Source organism: Xiphophorus maculatus, chromosome 3 (genome assembly GCF_002775205.1).
Source record: "Xiphophorus maculatus strain JP 163 A chromosome 3, X_maculatus-5.0-male, whole genome shotgun sequence".
Classification (NCBI taxonomy): Eukaryota; Metazoa; Chordata; class Actinopteri; order Cyprinodontiformes; family Poeciliidae; genus Xiphophorus; species Xiphophorus maculatus.
Window position 1 is genome coordinate 27,602,353 of NC_036445.1, and position 20,556 is coordinate 27,622,908.

The 20,556-nt window shown below is 40.1% G+C and overlaps 1 protein-coding gene across 1 annotated transcript in view; it reads right to left on the reverse strand.

Moving 5' to 3' along the window:
• Positions 1 to 20,556, reverse strand: part of LOC106699876 (furin-like protease kpc-1) — a 205,410-nt gene that overhangs the window by 1,803 nt on the left and 183,051 nt on the right. The window contains exons 18-20 of the mRNA XM_023330651.1: positions 13,855 to 13,978; positions 6,322 to 6,491; positions 1,129 to 1,203 (exon numbers count right to left, since the gene is read on the reverse strand). Of these exons, the coding sequence (XP_023186419.1) occupies positions 1,129 to 1,203; positions 6,322 to 6,491; positions 13,855 to 13,978 (369 nt within the window). The remainder of the gene's footprint in view (positions 1 to 1,128; positions 1,204 to 6,321; positions 6,492 to 13,854; positions 13,979 to 20,556) is intronic.

The window sequence follows — 20,556 nt, forward strand, 5'->3', positions numbered from 1 at the left end:
CATATTAGCAGCTGGTTACCATTAGCTGCAACCGCCTCGAGGTTTGACTCAAACTGTTGCGTAACGGTAAAGTCCAGCAAGAGAAAGGGAAACTACATGAGATTAAATAGTCCTACCACAACAAAATGTAATACCTGTGATTAAAAACAGAGAAGAATTCAAGACGTTTTAAAGCCTTAATTTTAGATACAGGAATATAAGAGTTTTTAAGGATGAGCATACACCTTTAATTAACAAAGTGGTTTCTGATATGGCTCACTACCCAGGGCAGAATGTATAGAGAGCGCCACCAGCAACAAAGAATCAGTCATTTGTTGGTGTTAGAAAACATGGCTCTTTATAAAAGGTGCCTAAATATATTTAAGTGTTTTCCTCTGATTCATTATCAAAATCCAAATTTTGGTTTTTAAGGAGTTGCCGCTTTATTTAAGCATCTCCAGTTTTAAATCACTTCTTTCTCTATACAGCCAATTCTTTCAAGTATACCGTAGTTATTGCTACAATTTACTTGTGTGTTGATGCTACACTTGCATAAAAGCCTCACTTAACACACTGCCACCTACTGGGCAGCTAGTGTAGGTTCACAAAAAAGTATCTATCTATCTATCTATCTATCTATCTATCTATCTATCTATCTATCTATCTATCTATCTATCTATCTATCTATCTATCTATCTATCTATCTATCTATCTATCTATCTATCTATCTATCTATCTATCTATCTATCTATCTATCTATCTATCTAGAAATTTCTATATGAATAAATATTAATCTAGCAGTTGACCCAGGTTGCCATTCATGCTGTGAGATTTTTTCCTGCCAACAATGAGCAACAGATGAAACCTAAAAGCCACAGCCGCATATTTGTGGGACGAAAACATTGATTTTACGAACTGAATAATTGCCAAAATATTTGCCAGCTTCAATAACCGTTCCAGCTGTAGACATCAACATATGCGACGTAAAACCCCCCCCAAAACAAACAAACATACATTTTGGTGGCCAAGTGGGCTTCCTGCCAGGTGTGCCTCACATGAAAACACATATTTGTCTGATTGAAAAATATTTTCCTGCATCTCATCCAAAAAAAAAAAAAAAAATTCAAAAATGCGCAGCAATTTACAAACCTTCAAAGCCCCCCTCCGCGTTGGGGGCTCGATGAGGTTCATGCTCGTCGCTCTGCCTCCTGTAGTTTCCGACATCTGGATCATGGAGGAGATGTTTCACGTTAAACAGGCAGTGTGAGCAGCATATGCCAGTTTCAGAATTAGAAATACAGAAATTATTTTACTGCTTTCTGCACTTCCATGCAGCTAAATAAAGCAGAAGAGGTTAGGACATTCTTAAGTTATGTGCGACAAACTTGAGGCTCGGGGGCCAAATTCGGCCCAGTGTAATTTTTTTACGTGGCCCTCTGGACTCTAAAAGCAGGAGTGTTCATAGTGTGGTTTGGGGGCCGTTTGTGACCCTTGAAATGATTTTTCAACCCCTGACCACAAGTCTAGGACAGTAAAAATGTGGCCACTAAAACAGAAAACAGTTCATGACCCACAAAATGTGGAAGATGTCTGTTTTTCTTTTAATAAGTCCGCAGCTTTTTCATGTTGTGGATCTTTACTGATATACAGATTTCATTAAAATGTTGTTTTATTGTTGAGCAGATACAAAAAATAAGTAAATAAATAAAATCAAACTAATTTTTACATCTTTGATTTAAAGATGTAGTTTCAACCTGCCAGTTTTGGCCCCCAGGGCAAAAACGCTTGAACACCGCGGCTCTTAAACATGACTTTATCAACCAAATCAAAGCAATTTTTTTTATTTTTTATTCCGCATATTGTCAAAGTACATCAACATGAAGAAACGCTCAATATTTGATTTCAAGAAGCACTCAACAAATGCAGAAAGAGCTATTTATTAATATTTTAACAGTTTTATCAATACATTCTTGACATGACCCAAAAATGAAAATGAGCTTCACACTCCTGCCACGAGTATCAGTGCTCAACATTATTAGACCCACACTGGTAGAGGTGAGGGGCTTTCGTTCCCTTAGAGTCCCACCCACACACCTGACGGCAGCAGGGCCAGAGGTCATTGTCTGGAAAGCTCCTCTACACACACACACACACACACACACACACCCACACACACGCACGCACACGCACGCACACACACACACACACACACACACACACACACACACACACACACACACACACACACACACACACACACACACACACGCGCACACACACACACACACACGCACACACACACACACACACACACACACACAACATTCGTTCCTTGATGTCTTCCATCTGCTACAGCCTGGCTTACAGCAGGAGTCACGACTCCTCTGACATGCTTCTGCCGCTTTGCGTAGAAGTCACGGGTGAGAAATTTTCGAGCAAACACGCAGAGAAAAAGACATTCACAGAGAATTTAGTTTCACAGTAAAAAAAAAAAAAAAAAAAAAAAATCGACAAGAACAAGCAGCTGAACAAGCTCCGTCCAAACAGGAGCAGCGTTCAGCTCGCGGTAACAATGTGATTCTCGGCTCAAGTTTTCAGCGAGCGTTGACGTCTCTCTTCCTCTTTCTCCCTCCCTCCCTCTCTCGGAGCTGTGAGGATTCCCGAACTGGCAGCTTTTCAGCGGGGGTTTTAGCGATACAGTATTTACAAGGCATGAGCAAGTGGGAGAGCTGCAACAGACGGCGCCGAACACGGCGCTTTCAATTATTTCTCACAGCATTCATGAAAATAGAAGCACAGCAGGGAGTACAGTACGAGCGACCAAACTATAAAAAGAAACTCTGAAAAAAAAAAAGAGAGAGAGAGAACTCCCAAGCTAATCTAAACGGGGTGTGAAGAACTCAGAGTGGTGCATGTCTCAGAAAAAATAAAAAATAAAAAAGAGAGAGAGACAGAGTGTTGGAGCGCAGACAGAGCGGAGCGATGATGGGGAAAAAATTGCTGCATAAATAATTAGAGGGAGGTTGAAGTTGAGATTTGATTGCATTTTAAGAGTCTGTTTTGAGAGTGAAAATGGTCTGATAACCTCAGCAGGGGGCCTCATACAATTAGATCCATATTTAAGAAGCAAGTGAGAAGGGTTTACGACAAGTTCTGGCAGCTTTATGCGCCGCTTTTACATCAACGCTGGTTATAAAGTGTTAACAGTTGCTAGTTAGCGGAAATATAAAGAGCAGCTCAGGGCTGATGAGTGATTTATTGTCCGTGAACAAAATGACTACACTAATACACTGTGTGTGTTAGAGGTGGGGCTGTGTTTCAAGCTAGCATCGTTGGTATTTATGATGAAAACAATGCTAGTTCCACTGGTAGATTATTTCATTTGAAACAAGACATTTTTCCCATGTCAGAAGTGAAATAAGCTGCCAATGGAACTAGGGCTTTTTCATCAATATTAGCGAATTATTGAAAGTAAACAAGCACATATATCTTGAGTCAGCTTTGTCTCATTTCAAGAGTACTAAGATATTTGCATTAGAAATTAGACCAAAATTGCTTTGCAAGATTTTGTGTTTTTGCGGTGTGCTGATCAACTTAATGTTTTTAAGACGTTTTATCTGCCAGCTGTGATGCTTTTCTGCTTAAAGGTAATAAAAAACACAAGATTTAACATTAGGATATGACATCAGATAACATTTAAATACAGAATTGTGGTGTTTATGTTATGTTTAACACCCGCTGAAAGGTTGTCATTTTCAAAAGGCATTTTAAATCTGATTTCATCTGAATGGATGTTCTGATTTATTCAATATTTCTGCCTATATAAGTTACAAGTACGCTTTCTCAACTCATTGCCGTAAACTAATAACTGTAGACTTTTGAAGCCGTGAGTAAAGAGCACAAAGAAGAAAACTCTCAGCATTTTTACCAGATGAACTTCACGTTAGCTTTTACACTATGCAAACGATAATAGAGAAATTCAGGAGTTTTTGTATCACTCATTAATTTGCTGTTGTTGTTGTAATGTCATTTATGGGTATTTTTTCTAATCCAACTTCAACTCTGTTCTCTTGTCTGTATCTTCCTCTCAGGTCAGCGTCATCTCTGAGGATCTGCTGCTGCTGGTTGGACATCCTGCTTCGTGTCGCTTCAAATCACTTTTTTCTTTTTTCTTATGAAAACAAACTAAAGTTGTCAATGCACAGTCTACCCTAAAGCAAACATATTTACTCATGCTTTAGATTAAAATGCATGTTGTTTCCATTCACCATTAAAGTACCGATTGTTTAAACACCTCGTCATATTTACCACTGTTCAGGTTTTCGCTCTTAAATGTGCAAAAATACAGTAGTTGTGTTTTTCCACATATTGACGTTATTACAGATAAAATAAAGCTGTCTTCGAGATTAATTTTGGTTTTTGTTGGTATTTTTGCACGATTTTCTAAACTTCTTCTGCAACAGAAACAGACTGATGACAGGAATCATACAATATTTATCTTGAACAACCTGAAATAGTTGGAAACTTTCTCTAATCAGCAGCTGACATTTATTTTTGAAATTTGACATTTCGTAAAGAAATCTACTTAATGGTAACAGCAATTTAGAAAAAGCTCTAGTTTCTCCATAAAAAAACTTTTTGAACTAGGATAAGTTTTTCTTTTGCCATATCAAAGTTGGTTTGTTTTAGGGATGCACCGATTGCAGTTTTCTGGCCGATCGTCGATTACCAATCTTTTAAAAAGCCTAACTGATCCACTCATGCTAACGGCATCAGTGGATAAGATCGGCTTCACATGTAAAAACCGGCCGATCACCGATCTCACAAAATTAAGGAAATCGGCTGGCCGATAAATCGGTGCAGCCATGGTTTATTTTGCAAAACAGCAAAGGAAAGGTTTTGTTGGCATCACATGATCAGCAACCGGATGTTGCCACTGGTGCAAACCACGAAGAAGACGACGACAGAAAGTGGTTGGAGGATGATGGCGCGGCGTGTTTTTTAGTGACTTATCACATGGACAAACGTATTCACATGTGATTTTAATTGCGTTTCTTATTTAATGGAAACACTTCAATTGCAAAATCATGTTTTTTCGACATTAGCGGAATATTTACAAAGTTTTTGCACATATTTGCGACTGAAACGCGGCTAGTGGCAAGCAAGAAAAACCACATGCAACAGGGAAGCAAATAACTGCTGAGATTAAAAGCTTTGTTAGTACATTTTCAAACAATCTTTGAGCTGTGCAATAAACAGAACATCCCTCTCTCTCACCCCCCCACCACCACACACACACACACACACACACACACGCACACCCCAACACACACCAGCCCACCAACAACCTCCCACCCCCTCCAACGTAATGGATCAAACAAAGGACATCATTTGTAGGCCAAGTCTTTTTCTGAGTGTCTCTCTCTTCAGCTCTGCATACCAATCCAATACAGCCCAAGGAAGAAAAAAAAAAAGCCACGCTGTGGAACCTGTGCGTGTGTGTGTGTGTGTGTGTGCGTACGTGTGGACTGGGGGGGTTGGAAGGTCTGTTTGCCTCTCTGCCAAGCATTGATTTATCCTTTTCTCCAATTTATTTCTCCTCCTTGCTCCTACAATCCATTCAGATCTGCCTCCAGGGGAGAAACTCGGGGTAAAGACGTTGTCAGGCCTCGTCGCCGCCTCCTAACACCGGCTCAAAACTCATCTACAGGCCCAGAGGAGCACGCACCTCTGCAAGGACATGTCAGCCAGAAACACACACACACACATCGTTCATCTACAGGCAAACTTTTATCAGCGCTACAATTGGTTTAATAAGGTGATAAAAGATGGGCGTCTGGATTGCATCCATTGAAACTTGCTGGTTACGCTGGTCTGATCTGGATGTTTAATTGTTCCTCATAATCTGAACAGACGACGATCTGATCGCAGTAACAGTATCTGGAGTCTCGATACGTCTGATCCTCTATCCCTGACACTTTCAGATGTCGAGGATTTGTCTCCTGAACGCCTCGCCGGTGACGACGGAGCTGAACAGAAACGCTGCATGCGCACAAGTCCTACAGTTATAACACACACGAACACGCACGCACGCACGCCAACACGTTGAGCCGTATGGCAGAGATCTGAGAGCCATTCTTCAGTGTCACCGTGAGCGACGCCTGGCACATCCTCACACCTGAAGTTGATCAATGCAGATATGTCCAGGGGGAAATTGAAATCCATAGGAAATTAGGCGGCTCCAGTGATTTATTGGAACAGTAAATCACAGCGTGGGTGTGTGTGGTGTGTGTGTGTGAATGGTGTGTGAGAGATGCTTTACCTCTGTGTACAGTACTGTACCTTGTGTTTGCTTGGCAAAGTGATGTCGCTAGCTCGTACTTTCCTGTCCCTCTCCATGTGGAAGACCCACTGAAGCACGTCCAGAGGAGGGGAGCGGTCCCTCCGGTAGAGCCCACCGTGAGGGACCGGGTGACGGCCCCCCATAGACACGACGCTCTGCAGGGGCCCCTCTGAGATACAAAACAGAAGAACGGAGAATTCATAACGGAGCTCAATTCTGCAAAAATCTTACCAAGTCATTTTGTTTTCTAGTTTCTAATGCAAATATCTTAAAACACTTGAAACGAGACAAAACTAACTTATAAGTGACTTTTCAGCAAAATAAAAGAGCTTGTTTTAAGTAAATAATTCCTTAATAATATTTCCATTGGCACATTATTTAATTTTTTCATAGAGTATTAGGCTGAACAGAGCTGCATGCTACACATTGAAAATGTTTGTAAAACTTGAAAACCATTATTTTCTTTCTATAGTAAGGTGGATCATTTTGTGTTTGACCCTTCAGATAAAATCCCATTTGGAGGCCACGTTATGTGACATATATTTATGTTTTTCCCAACTAAGGAAGTCAAACTTTTGGATTGACGTGTTTGTTAAGCAACAGCTGTTGAGCATCTAAGTTTTTAAGTCCCTGTCTAAACGTTTTACAGCAGCATTCAGCTTCTACCAACTTCCAGAAAACTGCAAAACAGCCGAAACGCGGAGTTCTTCTAAATCAAGGCTAAAAACTTGATCTGTTTAGAGTTGCTTTTGAACATTGATCAATATATCTGATGTGTATTGATGATTTTGATGATGGCAATCGACAAAATGTAATGTTTGTTACTGGTTTCTCTTTTGGTGACCGTAGGTTGTTTTTATGACTTTAATTTTTTGTTTTGTTTTCGTGATGTAAAAAACTTTTGACTATTTTTTTGCTGAAATGTATTAAGAAAATAAACTTGATTGATAATCAAACGATTATTAGTGTCACAATTAGTCTTTAAGGGAAACTGCTTGGCTACAGTGCAAAACTTCAGTCCCAACGACAATTTCCTAAATGTTATGATACATCAAAAAGTAGAAGTTAATGTTTTAAGTTTAGAGTTGATCAACAAGTTGAAATGTAAATATCATTATTGTTCACTGGGTTCATGAAGTGATAAATATGAAGTCATATTCAGTAAACCAGAATATATGTCCACATGAGTCTTGTATGTCAGATTAAAAGCAACTTTTGAAAATGACAACCTTCATGCAGGCATGAAATATAATTTTTCTTGAAGTTCCTGTTTATGTTTTAAAAAATACATATATTTTCATTGGTCTGATGTAATGTTTGGATTTTAAAAGTCATGTTTTCATTACTTGGATGTGGAAAAATCACTACAATGAACAAAAATATAGGCTCTCAAACATCCCCCTGTGTGTAATTAATTGTTATGATGTGCTTCATTTAGTGGTATAGTTACTAAAATAAATTAATTTGTCAGTAATTTATTGAATGGGACTGTATTTATTGATTTAAAATACACATTTCTTCCTTTTTCTGTAGAAACGTGGCTTGAAGAACTAGCCCCAGTGGTTTAGCTTCGCTCTAATTCATCTTAAAATGGTTTTCTTCCTGAGAAGGAAAAATACAAATATTAATGGTTTCTGAATTATTCCTCAAACAGCACCCTTGACCTTTACACCCAAAGAACCTAAAGCACATCGTCCACGAAACCCGCGGCAAAACGAGGAATAAGCTTGCAGCGCTGATTAGTTGCGCCAGCCACTTAGGCAGAGACGTAATTTAGTCTGAAAAGTTCAGGGGAGGAAAAAGAGCGTGCAGCGAGAATCCCCTCCGCATGCGGACGCAGCCAGAGACCCTTCGTGTTCTCTTTTCCTCCCTTCTTTCTCCAGGTACTCTGCTTGTGTTCCTCTATCTTGTTTTTGTCCTGCTTTTAATTGCTTCTCCCCCCCTCCTCCTCGCAGAGACGAAGAAAAGACAACAACAAGGCGGCGAGCGGCGCTGCAGCTAATGGAGGAGCTGTAATTGTGAATGGGGGCATTCATCTGGAGACATCGTCCGTGAATTGCGCCGCACAATACCCAGCACCAGGCTGCTCAGATCACCAACCAAACACACACACACACACACTGAACCCTCAGATCAGTGGTGCTCAGAGGAGGAAAGTAATCACACCTCCACTGAGAGAAAGCGATGCCGTTAGGAGGGGAAGAAGTGGAAGGGATAGAAGAAGAGTGGGGAAGAGATGTAGGAAACAAAACCATTGGATTTGGGTCGAGGAGCCCAGGAGACAGATCAGATAATCAGATACAACACTCACATATACACACCCCAACACACACACACACACACTGCCTAATAGGTAGCTGCATGATTTAGGAACTGGAAATCCATAACATTGCACAACTTGAAATTACGAAAACAAATTCACTTAATAGAAACACACAGTGGCAGTTTCTTGTAGGAACGGCACTCACCCTCATCCCCCGGTGCGGTGAAAGTGGTGCCTTAAGGGTGATTCGCCCCGGGCGCCAAACAAGCCAGGTGGAAACACACCAATTTCAAAAATAGGTTTTTGTGCTAGTGTGAGGTGGTTTTTTCAGCCATAAAGAAACAGATGTATTTTGCAGAGCAGCAGTGGCGACACTTCTTTCACGTCACACGAGTCACATGATCAAACAGCCGGATGTTACTACTGGAGAAAACGACGAAGAACACGACAGGAAGCAGAGAAGGATTGCTAATTTATTTATGTTTTTCAGACAATGAGCAGCTGGGTCCACCAGAGCTTTCACAGCGTCACAGTTCATAAAACGTTGTGTATCATTCCAACCTGTTGAATCCGTAACTCTTTTGTAAAATCGCAGACTACAATTTCCTCAAACGACACCTACGTAGTCGCTCCCAGAGCTTGTTGCACCAACACCTGAATAAGATGCAGACGTCTCCTCTGACGGCGCTAGTGTCACGCCTGAATTATGACTATATCTTATGTAGCTTTTCATATCCACCACTGACATGATTTTTAGTGAGTTATCGCATGAACAGCGTATTCACGTGTGATTTTAATTTCACAGCGATCACGAAATTGTGTTTTCCCGACATATATTGACAAATATTTGCATGCATTTGTAATGGAGACGTAGCTTCATACCTATGTAAGCTCGTAGAGTCAATGCTTTCTTCTACCTGCTGAGGCAGTCCTCACAACACACACACACACACACACACACACACACACACACACACACACACACACACACACACACACACACACACACACACACACACACACACACACACACACCAACCCATGCCCACAACTAACTCAAACAAACACTATTAAGTCTAAGCCGACACACAAAGCACTTTGCCGTAGAAAAGACAACAAAAAAAAAGGAAGAAAAGAAACTTCTCATCTTAGTGAGGCGACATGAGGCACCTGTCAGCACGGAGCCTCCTGCTACTACAGAGAAACATCAGGAAACAACAACTCAATTAAACACACCATCCCTGTTCAATTACTGCCACATAATCACAGCAATTTACCTTCACTTGCTGCACGGACGCCAAACACACAAGCGCGCACGCAGGGTTTGAGTACACTTAGAGAAACACTCTGGAACACACAGCAGGACAAGGCTGGTCCAGAAAGACGGGCGGCGGTTTCATCCTGTCAGAGTAAAGCTCCCAAAGCTCTGCCTGCTCGGAACAGACGTGGTGCGTTCAGGTGTAAGGTTGAGTAAAAATGATTTTACTGAATCCAAATTCTTACCAAGGTCTAAGGATTTGTTAAAAACTGAAAAGTTATCATGAACCAATATGGTCACTGTTACATCCCAGTTTCAGTGTTGGATCAAGGGAACAGTCTCCCTGTTTATTCTGATGTTCTCTGCATGGCATAAATATTTGCCATACCATCAAGTTTTATCAAATATTAGCATAGATTTGGGTGCAGAAACGATCACTGGATGATTTCGACATTAGGAATTAAGAAACAGTGAATTTACTGGCACATCCCAGCGCACAATCAGGTTTTGAGAAATCTGTGGTTGGAAAAGATCATGATTTAGGGAGTTTTCACACCTGACAGTCCGATAGAATCGGTTCGATTGGGAACCAAAGTTGCAACATTTGCTACATTTTCAGTTGGGGAGGTTCACTCTCACACTGCACTGTCAAATGAACCAAACCCTTTGAGAAACCTGTTCACCTCCTCGCCTGAGGTGGCGCTGCACCAAGACCCACTGACGGAAATGACATGAAAACCTATGAAGAAGACACTGAGCACAACTTCCTTCTTCAAAAAATGTAAACAAAAATGGAGTGGCGTCAAATTTTAGCCGTTGTAGGATTTCCCTTTCATGTTTGATTAAAAAAAAAAAAAAATACACGGGCCATTTCTCCTACTAGCAGTAAACTCACACGTTTGTTTTGGTTCTTTCTACCCAGAATGCCCTGTCTCACGTCTGCTTGTCGTTCACATACGCATTCAAACCGCACCAGAGTTCACTTCAACCGAACCCAGACCTCGCGTTTTAGGCGGACTAGAGTTCAATTCTTTGGTCCACATCATACACACTTCCCCAAATGAACTGAACTTTCTTGGCTGCATTAGGCAACCTCAACAAGTTTTGAAGAAATTCAATTTGAAGAAGTTTTGATCTCAGCCTGGAAATCAAACATCTGCAGCCTCAGCTAGCCAGATACAAAGCTGGGCTGTCAACGGCCGCTCTCATATGGCTGCTGCTTCATAAAAGCTCCAAGGACCAAATAAAGACTCAATAAGCGGATGTCATTACAATTAAAGCCTGGAAATGGAAAAATACGTTAGAGAATGTGGCCATAGAAAGCAGAAAAGAACGTTTTCCTGTACATAATACAATATATAATACAATTGTTATTAAGGGTGATTTGCCGTTTTATGCATATATTTTTGCTTCAGTCTCCAAACAGAAGCTGAGACATATTGAGGCCTTCACAGTTTTACAATCTTACAATGTACAGAAAAATTTTATACAAATAGGACATTTTTACACCTTTTTAGCTGTATAATTCAACTAATAAACAGATGAACAAAAATATGTAAGGGAGAACATGAAAAATAGAAGAGTTGCAATAATTCAGCTGCGTAAATGGGCATACCCCTACACATCCAGTCTTCTCTTGTAGGACTCTACCAACACACCTTTGAAATATTTACGTATTCAAAGTCTATCAGAATCTAAGATTTAGTTTCAACCTCTAGCTAGAACCTTAATTTTACTTGACAACTACAGTTTCTTTTTTGTTTTTGTGTTTTCAGGTTCCCCAGTTACATCACAAAAATCTTTTACATTTGACCGGTGGACGTTTTCTTTTGAGATCCATAGCAATTTTATGTTGGTTTCAGGAATAAACATACTGTATGTTCATCATCCTCATTTCTTCTCCTTTCTCTGTGAGTAAAAAAAAAAAAAAAATGCTAAAACAAATTAGCCTAGTTTAGCGCGCAGAAGCAGTTCATGGCACTGGCCACACCTAGCTTTAGCTTGATATATGGCAAGCTGTTGTGGTTTTAGAATGACAAAGTTGTGACTGTATTGGATGTTTAGTGAGAGGATGTAAATGACAGAAACGGGAATAAGAAAGGAGGAATAGCAGCAGCAGCCTATAGGAAGCTGTTTGTGTGTGTGTGTGTGTGTGTGTGTGTGTGTGTGTGTGTGTGTGTGTGTGTGGGAAGGGAGGTGGTGCGTGTGTGTGTGCATGGACAGCAGATTGAGTAACAGCTTGAACCTGGGTGAGATCCAGAGACATGGAGAGGGATACATGGATGGATGGAGAGAGGAGGGGAGGAGAAGAGGGGGGAACCATTGATTTCTCAACAGAGATATCAACATTTTGACAAAAAGAGAAGACAGAGCAAGATCCCTCCCCTCCCCAAACACACACACATACGCACCCACCCACACACACACACACACACGCGCGCACGCGCAGAGGGAGAGAAGGCTCCCACTGTGAAATTCCATCAGTTTCCTGTCATATTTCCATCTTCTATCACAATCTCTTTCTCTAGTCTGATCTTCACCAAAATGTTTGCTAAAAATAAGAGAAAAGGAGTAAATAAAATGAATACAAATGTTCAATCAATCAATATTTGTGGAAGACTGTGACTTTTTTTTTTTTCGACCACAAGCAGCTCAAGTTGACAGAGGAAAGTGTGACTCGGGGTCTCCCCAAATCCCCCTAGCAGGGACGCGGGGGGAGCTGGCTTAGTTTTGTCGCTAACGAGGTGCATGTGAGACCAGGGAGGGGGCAGCCAGGGGTCACACTGTAATTACACATCAGGGCTCCTGTGGTCACTCTGCTGACCACAGAGCTCCAGCTGCTGCAGGGGAGGTATCAGGTGGTGACGTTTCTCTGAGGTTTTCATGAAAATTCTGATATTGTCATAGTTTTATTTCAAATCTTCACATTTGGAACAAGAGGAGTCCTTTCGTTTTGTGCTCCACCTGTATCGTTTGGATACTAAAGATGGCCAGTAATAAATTACACAGCAACAAATTTAAAAGGGTTTTTGTTAAATAAATGCCATTATTACTTTATCCTAATGATACATTAATCCTTTTCCAGGATTATTAACTCCTTCAATGGCTGTTTTAGTAAGAAAAAGGTGTTTGGATTGAAAAAAAAAAGTTGCTTGAGTTTAGAAACAAGAAACCCTGCATTGTCACTTTTTTGTTGCTTAGCAACCAGGAGGAACACTGATTCTGATGAATTTTGATCAAATAAATTTTTTTGCAATCATTTTATTGATTACAAGTTGTTAAAATCTGTTAAAAGTCTCCTAAAAAAATAATTTTAAAAAAATCAAATGTTTTTCGCTAACTTTTTGGGGGTTATTTGTGTTATTACTATGGGAGCCACACCGCTTTAGATGTCAATTTTCTCTCTTTTTGCAAAATTGTTTAAAAAATCATCACCACTTCATTCCTAGGTTTTCGATTTACAGGACATGAAATGACTTATTCATTTTATTAAAATAAAAAGTAAGGTTAAGACATTTTGAAGGTGTTTCAATGCTAGAGAAAGGAAAAAAGTAGAAATTATTGGTTTGTAAAATAGTACTTTGTTGTGCTTGTGTCTTTTTTGTCATGTTGTCACTTAACCAAAATAAAGAGAATCTTAAATCAAATTACCAAAGTAATTTATTCAAAACATAAATTTTGAGTGGGCGCCTATAATGCAAAAAAAAAAATAATTCTAAATGCGCACGTACCTTTAAAAGAAAAATTAGACTTATAAAAACAAAACTATCCCAAACTGCACAATCAGGTGACATATTTGCCTTTTGCATCAACACAGCTTGAGCCAAGCAAAAAACAAAAACAAAAATAAATCAAAATATACATTTCTGAAATATAGTCATGAAATGAATCATTTGTCAGGTTTTCCAATCTCGCTCGGCGTCTGTCACACTTCTCCGGCATCCTCGCCCGCACGCTCACCTCAGTTTGCGCGAGTTCAAGGTACTAAAAGAGGCAGACACTTTCACATACCGAGCGTGGCCTTGTGTGGGCGGTGGGTGCCGTACAGGATGAGTGCGGCGCTGAGCAGAGCTCCGGCAGCCTCCTCCTCGCTCTGCCTCCTGCAGCTCCACACGCTGCCTTTATGGTCGGCCACCTAGAAATAAACACAGCAGCAAAGATGGCATTTTTCCATCAAAAGAGATTGATGAGAAAATCTTGCACCAGCAAAAAAAAAAAGAAAGAAAAAAAAAGCATATTATAAAAAGAGGAGGAACCACTTTGGCAGGTGAAATGTTTCACTGTAAAACCGCATACCGACATTAGGTTGAATCAACAACTTTTAGTCAGCCAACAGTTCTAGCCAACAGTTTCAGATCACTTTGTGTTTAATCTACACTCCAAATACGAGTTTTAAACTAAAATCTAAAATTAACATTTAAAGCCAGCCAAATTGTCAATGAGCTGCAGGACTACTGAACTCGAGTTAAAAATGCAGATTAGATACAATATCAAAACACAATGAGTAAAGACCCAGTCATCAACTCTATTTGGTTTTACAGGAAATATGAAACAATAAACAGTAAATGTTTTAACCAATCACAGCAGTAGGGCTGTGATTCTCCGGTGAAAGAAAAAGTACCTTGCCCCTGAAATAAATGGACTTTTCAGCATGGTTACAGAAAAGAAAGATCAACATCTCAAACGCTGTACAATAAAAAAAAAGATATGCAGCAGGAATATTTATAGGCTTATGGAAAGCATTTGATGCCACTGGTCAGAACTGGGCGATGAGTTACTTAAAAACAGGCGACAGTTTGTACAAATCAGCTCACATGGACATAAATTGTGGTGTTCCACAAGGGTGTGTATTTGGCCCCAAATTGTTCATAGTATACATAAACGAGATAAAGTAAAGTCTCAAATACACTTAAGTTTATATTATTTTCAGATGATATCAATGTTTTTTTGTTTATTTTTATTTAGTTTAGTTTTGTTATTTTTGTTATTTTGTTTTTGTTTATTTAGAAACAAAGATTCTTATGGTTTGGAAAATGAAAATTAAGGATTCGAATACAAGTAATCGTGTATACCGGTAATATCTGCATTGAGCGGGTATGTGGTATTTGTGTGTATTCTGTGTTGAACTGCACTTGGTGTTTTGTGTGTGTGCGTGTGTGTATGTGTGTGTGTGTGTGTGTGTGTGTGTGTGTGTGTGTGTGAGAGAGAGAGCTCAGAGCAGATCTGGGGCCAGGCCTGGCTGCTCCCCAGCTGAGAGTTGCATTGATTTGTTGTTGGTAAACAAACAGCTGGATGCGACAGGTGGATCAATAAGGCTTGTATACCTCCCAGCCTCCCAGCATGCCTTTCTACAAGGCTGACATTGCTGTGTGAGAAGTCTTAACCCCGCTGTCGCCGGGAAATACGATCAAGCCAGTATTTTGAGTTGCAGCGCTTACTTTTAATTGGGGCGATAGTTAATTTTGTAGGTAACTTGACGTCTCTGAGTCTGATGAAATGGCGTTTCAGTGTTTGTGTGCACCGTCTTCACGGTAAAACACCTCCAGAAATCATTTCCTACTACATTTACCCACACTGCAGTAATGCTAGAGCCACCAGCAAAGGCGAACCAAGCCTGGGCTGGAGAAACAAACTACACACGAGAGAGACAAAAGAAAATATAGGGATTAGCAAAAGCTGAAATAAAGAAGGGAGAGAGGAAGGCTTTCAAAGCCGGGGAGAAACTACAGAGAGGAAGAAAAGAGGTGGCGGCGGCGGGGCGGGGGATTAGTGATGGGAGAGAGATGGCAGGATATCGAAATGGGTGAGAGGAAAGTGAGACCATGTGATAGAAAGGAGTTTAGAAAGAGATCCTGAGACTGAGTTAGGCAAACACCAGATAAAAAAAAAGATGATGAGAGAAGACAGTCAGAGAGAGAAAGAGAGAGAGAGAGTGGGAGTCTGATAGACACAGACATGAAAAGAACAAAAACAGAGAGGGGAAGAGACAGTTTCAGCGAGAAAGGAGAAGCAAAGAGAGAACTGGTGGTAGAGACAGACGCAGACCTGGAGACAAGAGAGAGGAAAAGCTCTTCATGGTGGTTCTGATTCAAAAAGAGACTGGATCCTTTCCACTTCAACATGCTCCATGAGTTTTTTGTTGTTGTTTTTTTTCAGAAGGCCACTGGAGGAAGATGCTCTGCACCACCTTCACTATTCTGTTATTTAATGCCACATTGTTCTGATAGCTCTGTGCCACGTTTAAAACCAGAGGACAGTTCTGCTTCCTGTTCTAGATTTACCACCGTTTCTACAAACGTCGAAAGCCTTTAATGAAATAATTAGTCAGCAGTTTGGAGGACAATTCACCGTCATGATATTGTGAAGAATTTTCTTATAAGTCAGCTTTATGCAGGCTGTTGCATTTTTTGTGATATTCATTCTCTGGTAGAGAAAATAAAGGCAAACAATATGGATGAACAAATATGAAATTTACAGAAAAAAACTCGAGTATATCCAATGTAATTTTAAATAATGAAACTAATATCTACAGCTATTAGCTAGATGTTATTAGAATACCTACCTGGTACAAATGTTAACTTGCCTTAAGTTGTAATCAGCTGGTGAGAAACTAAAAGTCTAATCCTCTTCCAGTCAGTGTGCAACTTTTATTTATTTATTTGCTCTCTGCTATGCTACAGCTTCTTCCCAACGGCAGAGCCTGTCGCGAATATGCAGGCCAGTTAGCACAGCCATTATCTGTCTCATAACGTACTATCACAACGCAGTGACAGCTTTAACAAACTTGTAAAAAGTCATTTTTATAAAAGCCACATAAAACAGTTTTAAGGTCAGAATTCTTTTTCATTTTGTGGTCTTCCGTACGAACACAGACAAAGTCAGAAACCAAACAAATACCATTTTCCATATTTGGCGAAGATTAGCTTAATCATCCTCCGACTCAAAACGGGACAAAAACAAAGTCGATGTTTTGACGTGGCATATATTTTGACCAACTCATTGAAATTTTAAGCGTGTTTCTTGTTTTTAATGACACGAAAAGTCTTTTTTCCCATATTTGATACAAATATCATATATTTGTATCAAATATTTGATATTTGATACAAATATACAAATATGGGAAATTTTTCACAATATCAAATATGAAAAAACAACAAGATGCCATTAAGCCTTTGTCAGGTTCAACTTCTTTGCGAGAGTCGTTATTGATTGTGTTCAGGAACCAAAACAAATTCCACATCTGCATGTGAAAACTGATGTGTGCATGTCGGTGTCCGTCAGGCAGCAGGAACGCCTGCAGCAGACAGCTCTGGTCTTCCCTCTCGTAATAAACAGAAAGCTTCAAAATAAAATCCCTCCTCCCAACCCTCCTAAAAAAAAAAAAAAAAAAAAAGAACCTGTGAGTGTTGGCTGAGTTGTGAGACTGAGGCAGAGTCAGATGGGAGGGGAGGAGGACTCGTGCTGCGTCTACATATGTAAAGCAGCAGGGAAGTAGCAGCGTGTCAGACTGAGGCTCTGGCCCAACCTGGGCTCCTCACTGTTCCCTCCAACACATCAATCATCCAAAACAGGGCCATCATAGCCACACTGCATGCTGGGAGCCACACGAGCGCAGGCGCGCACGCTCCGCAGCGCATCTAAACACACACGCACACACACACACACATCGCCGTCATGTGACCGCAGCCGTTGAAACAGACATGCGTGCCGACACTGAATTACTCAAATCAACCCTCTGCAACAAGCGCAGGGACAAACAAGCTCATAACAAGTTCTTACAGTTAATGGCACACAAACACATCAAGTGGAAAGTATTCACACGCATGCATACACACACACACCCACACCGGGTCACACTCTTTGCCTTGCAGTCTCAAAGCACACAGATACACAGAAATAGGCATCCTGTGCCCACAGGGCGCCCTCGCCCCCGACCATCTGTGACGGGTGCCAGCACACAGTGGGTGATATTTACATGGAGGCCCCCCTTCCTCCCCTCCTCTCCACTTACACACACACACACCCGCATACACACACAATAACAGAAAGAAATACCCACAAAGGGCCGCTCAGATCGCTTGATCTCCCAAAACTCATTAACCATGCAGATGTATGCAAATGTATGCACCTCTAGAAATCCACCTTGGGCCACAGAGAATGGAAGACTGTTTGTGTGTGTTTGTGGTTGAAAGTGAGAGTTTGTTTGAATGAGCAAGTGATTCTGTTTCCACTTTAGGCTTTGACAATGCATCTGCAAATAAATAAGTAAATAAATAAATAAATAAAAACTTCATCCTGCTTTTTGGAATTTTCTGCTCTTGTGAAAAAGAAAACAGAGAAGTTTACCGGGTCAGCAGAAGAGTCACATTTTAGCACCACAATACAAAGCAGCGTTACTCAATTCTCAAGTGAAGAATGATGTCTTTGTTTAAGTAGACAGTTTGCCCTTACTCAGCTAGCTCATACTTTGACAGCAGATGTTTACATGTTGCAAAAAAAAAAAAAAAAGAAGGAAAGATTCGGTGATGTAAGATGTAACTGACTGTAGGTAAAGACAAAGTATGTCCCTTTTTCACTTTGCAACAGTCCTTGAAGCCCACAGCTCCACAAGGAAGACACAGCTGGGCGTTGTCCAAGGTGCTGACTTAGTCAAGTCAAAAAAAAAGGAGGTCTGCAGGTCACTGGACTGGGTATCAACATCTTATGATGGTTAAAGCTACAGTTTGTAACTTCTATTAAATTTTTTTTTATCTATACACATATTTATATTTATATATATATGCAAATGATACCTCCTCCCAGTGATATCTGCAGATGTACGCCACTCCATCAGAAACAACCTATCAGAGCAAGGGGGAGGGTCTTATTGAGCTCATGCCCTCCCGCTTGCTCTTTGTTAAGCTACAGCTATGCTAACTAGCGATCCTAAGGCTGGTTAGCATAGACACAGAAGACGGACGAATTAACGGTTTTCCTGTAACAGTAAGTTGTTTTTCTCCGCCATTAGCACATTGAGCAGCGAACACGAGGGTAATTGACAGCGCTAAGACCCTCCTCCTGGATCTGATTGGTTGTTTTTGACCAGGATCTGTGCATTTCTGCAGACTGCAATAGTAGAACTAAAAGGAGATGAAGAAGTTCTTTTTTTCACAGATTATCTGTCTCATACCATACTTTTACACAAACATATTTTTGTTAGGGTTACATAGTGCAGCTTTAAGGACGAAGCAGGTTTTGGTAAAAGTCAAGGTTTGCATCAAAGAGGACGTTCTGATTAGTCCAGTAAGCAAAACTGATCATTTAAAGCTAAATAGCAGTTGCTCCAAAGCTCATACTTTATATATAGCTGTCTGATACAATATGGGTGTAGATTACTGAAGCATAATGGCAATATTCTATTCAAACTCTTTGTGATCATTTTACCTGAAAACAGTGACAGTCAGCCTTTATCTTGGGCAATAAAACTACATTTCAGGGAAGTGGGTATAGTGATTTTTGTGTCTTTGTTTTTGACATTTATCACCTTGCACAGTAATCAATATTTCTTCAACTTTTATTGTACTTTGTTTGGGATTTTATGACAATACAAAGATGTGGCTTTCACAGAAAAAAGACCCATCTAACTACTACCCACAATAGGGAATGATAATGTGTTTTCTCTCCATTTTATTCTTTCAAACAATAAAGCAAAACAATCCCAACGCGTAGCTGGACACCACTACGTGTGCCTCTACATTACATACATACCAACCATTATAGGTGCTGATAAATAGGTCATACCTATAACTTTTATTAGGTAACAGCATTTTTTTATTTGATGTCCATTATCAGTTTTGTATTCTGCATTTAACACAACAGTTTACATCTGACTTAACAATGAATTTAATTGTCTAAAAGACAAAATTTGCGTAATTAATTCACTAAGCAAATAGCGTTTGGGATAATATTTTGAAATTAGGACTCTCTTAGCTTAACTTTACAGCTATTAAGGTCTTCCTTAGATAAAATACAGTATTACTGATTGTAATTTTCCTAAGAAGAATGGAACAGAGAGAGAAAAGACTGTTGTAGGTTTTGTTGTATTTAAACTGAATATCCCAATATTTCTAGAGTCTAGAAAGAATTAAACAGTAAAAACATTTTTTAAAAATACATTCAGAGCGAGTTAACCCGCCTCCTGGATGATTTTTATATCCACATTAACATTTACAGTCCATTCTTTAATTAAAATTGGCCCTGTGAAAGGACAAAAGAGCACTGGGAGGCTGGTCAGAACAACTCTCTTTTGACTGTGGCAAAAATATTTCAGAGTAAAACAGATGCAGGTGTAGACTTATTTAAAAAAAAAAAAAAAATCAATAATTTGGTCAGATATTATGGGATTCTATTCCTGTTCAACTCCTGTTTTACTTTAGGAAGGTCCTTTGCTCCATCATGAATCCAAATGAAAGACATTTAAGCAAGAAGGTATGAACCACAGTAACAAAAGCCCCTTGACCTGCCTTTACTAATTCACAATCACAAAACTTTATTAATCCTAGAGGGAAATTATGGTGAGATAACGACCGGCATATGCAGAGGATGATGTTTCAACGGCGGCTCCCTCGGCACGCAGTGAGCCTTTAAAGCTGCCCTGAGTCGCAAATAAAAAAAGCATGAAGTATCTGGGTGGTTATAACCTTCCTGCAGCTCCCAAAATGTACTTAGTCACAA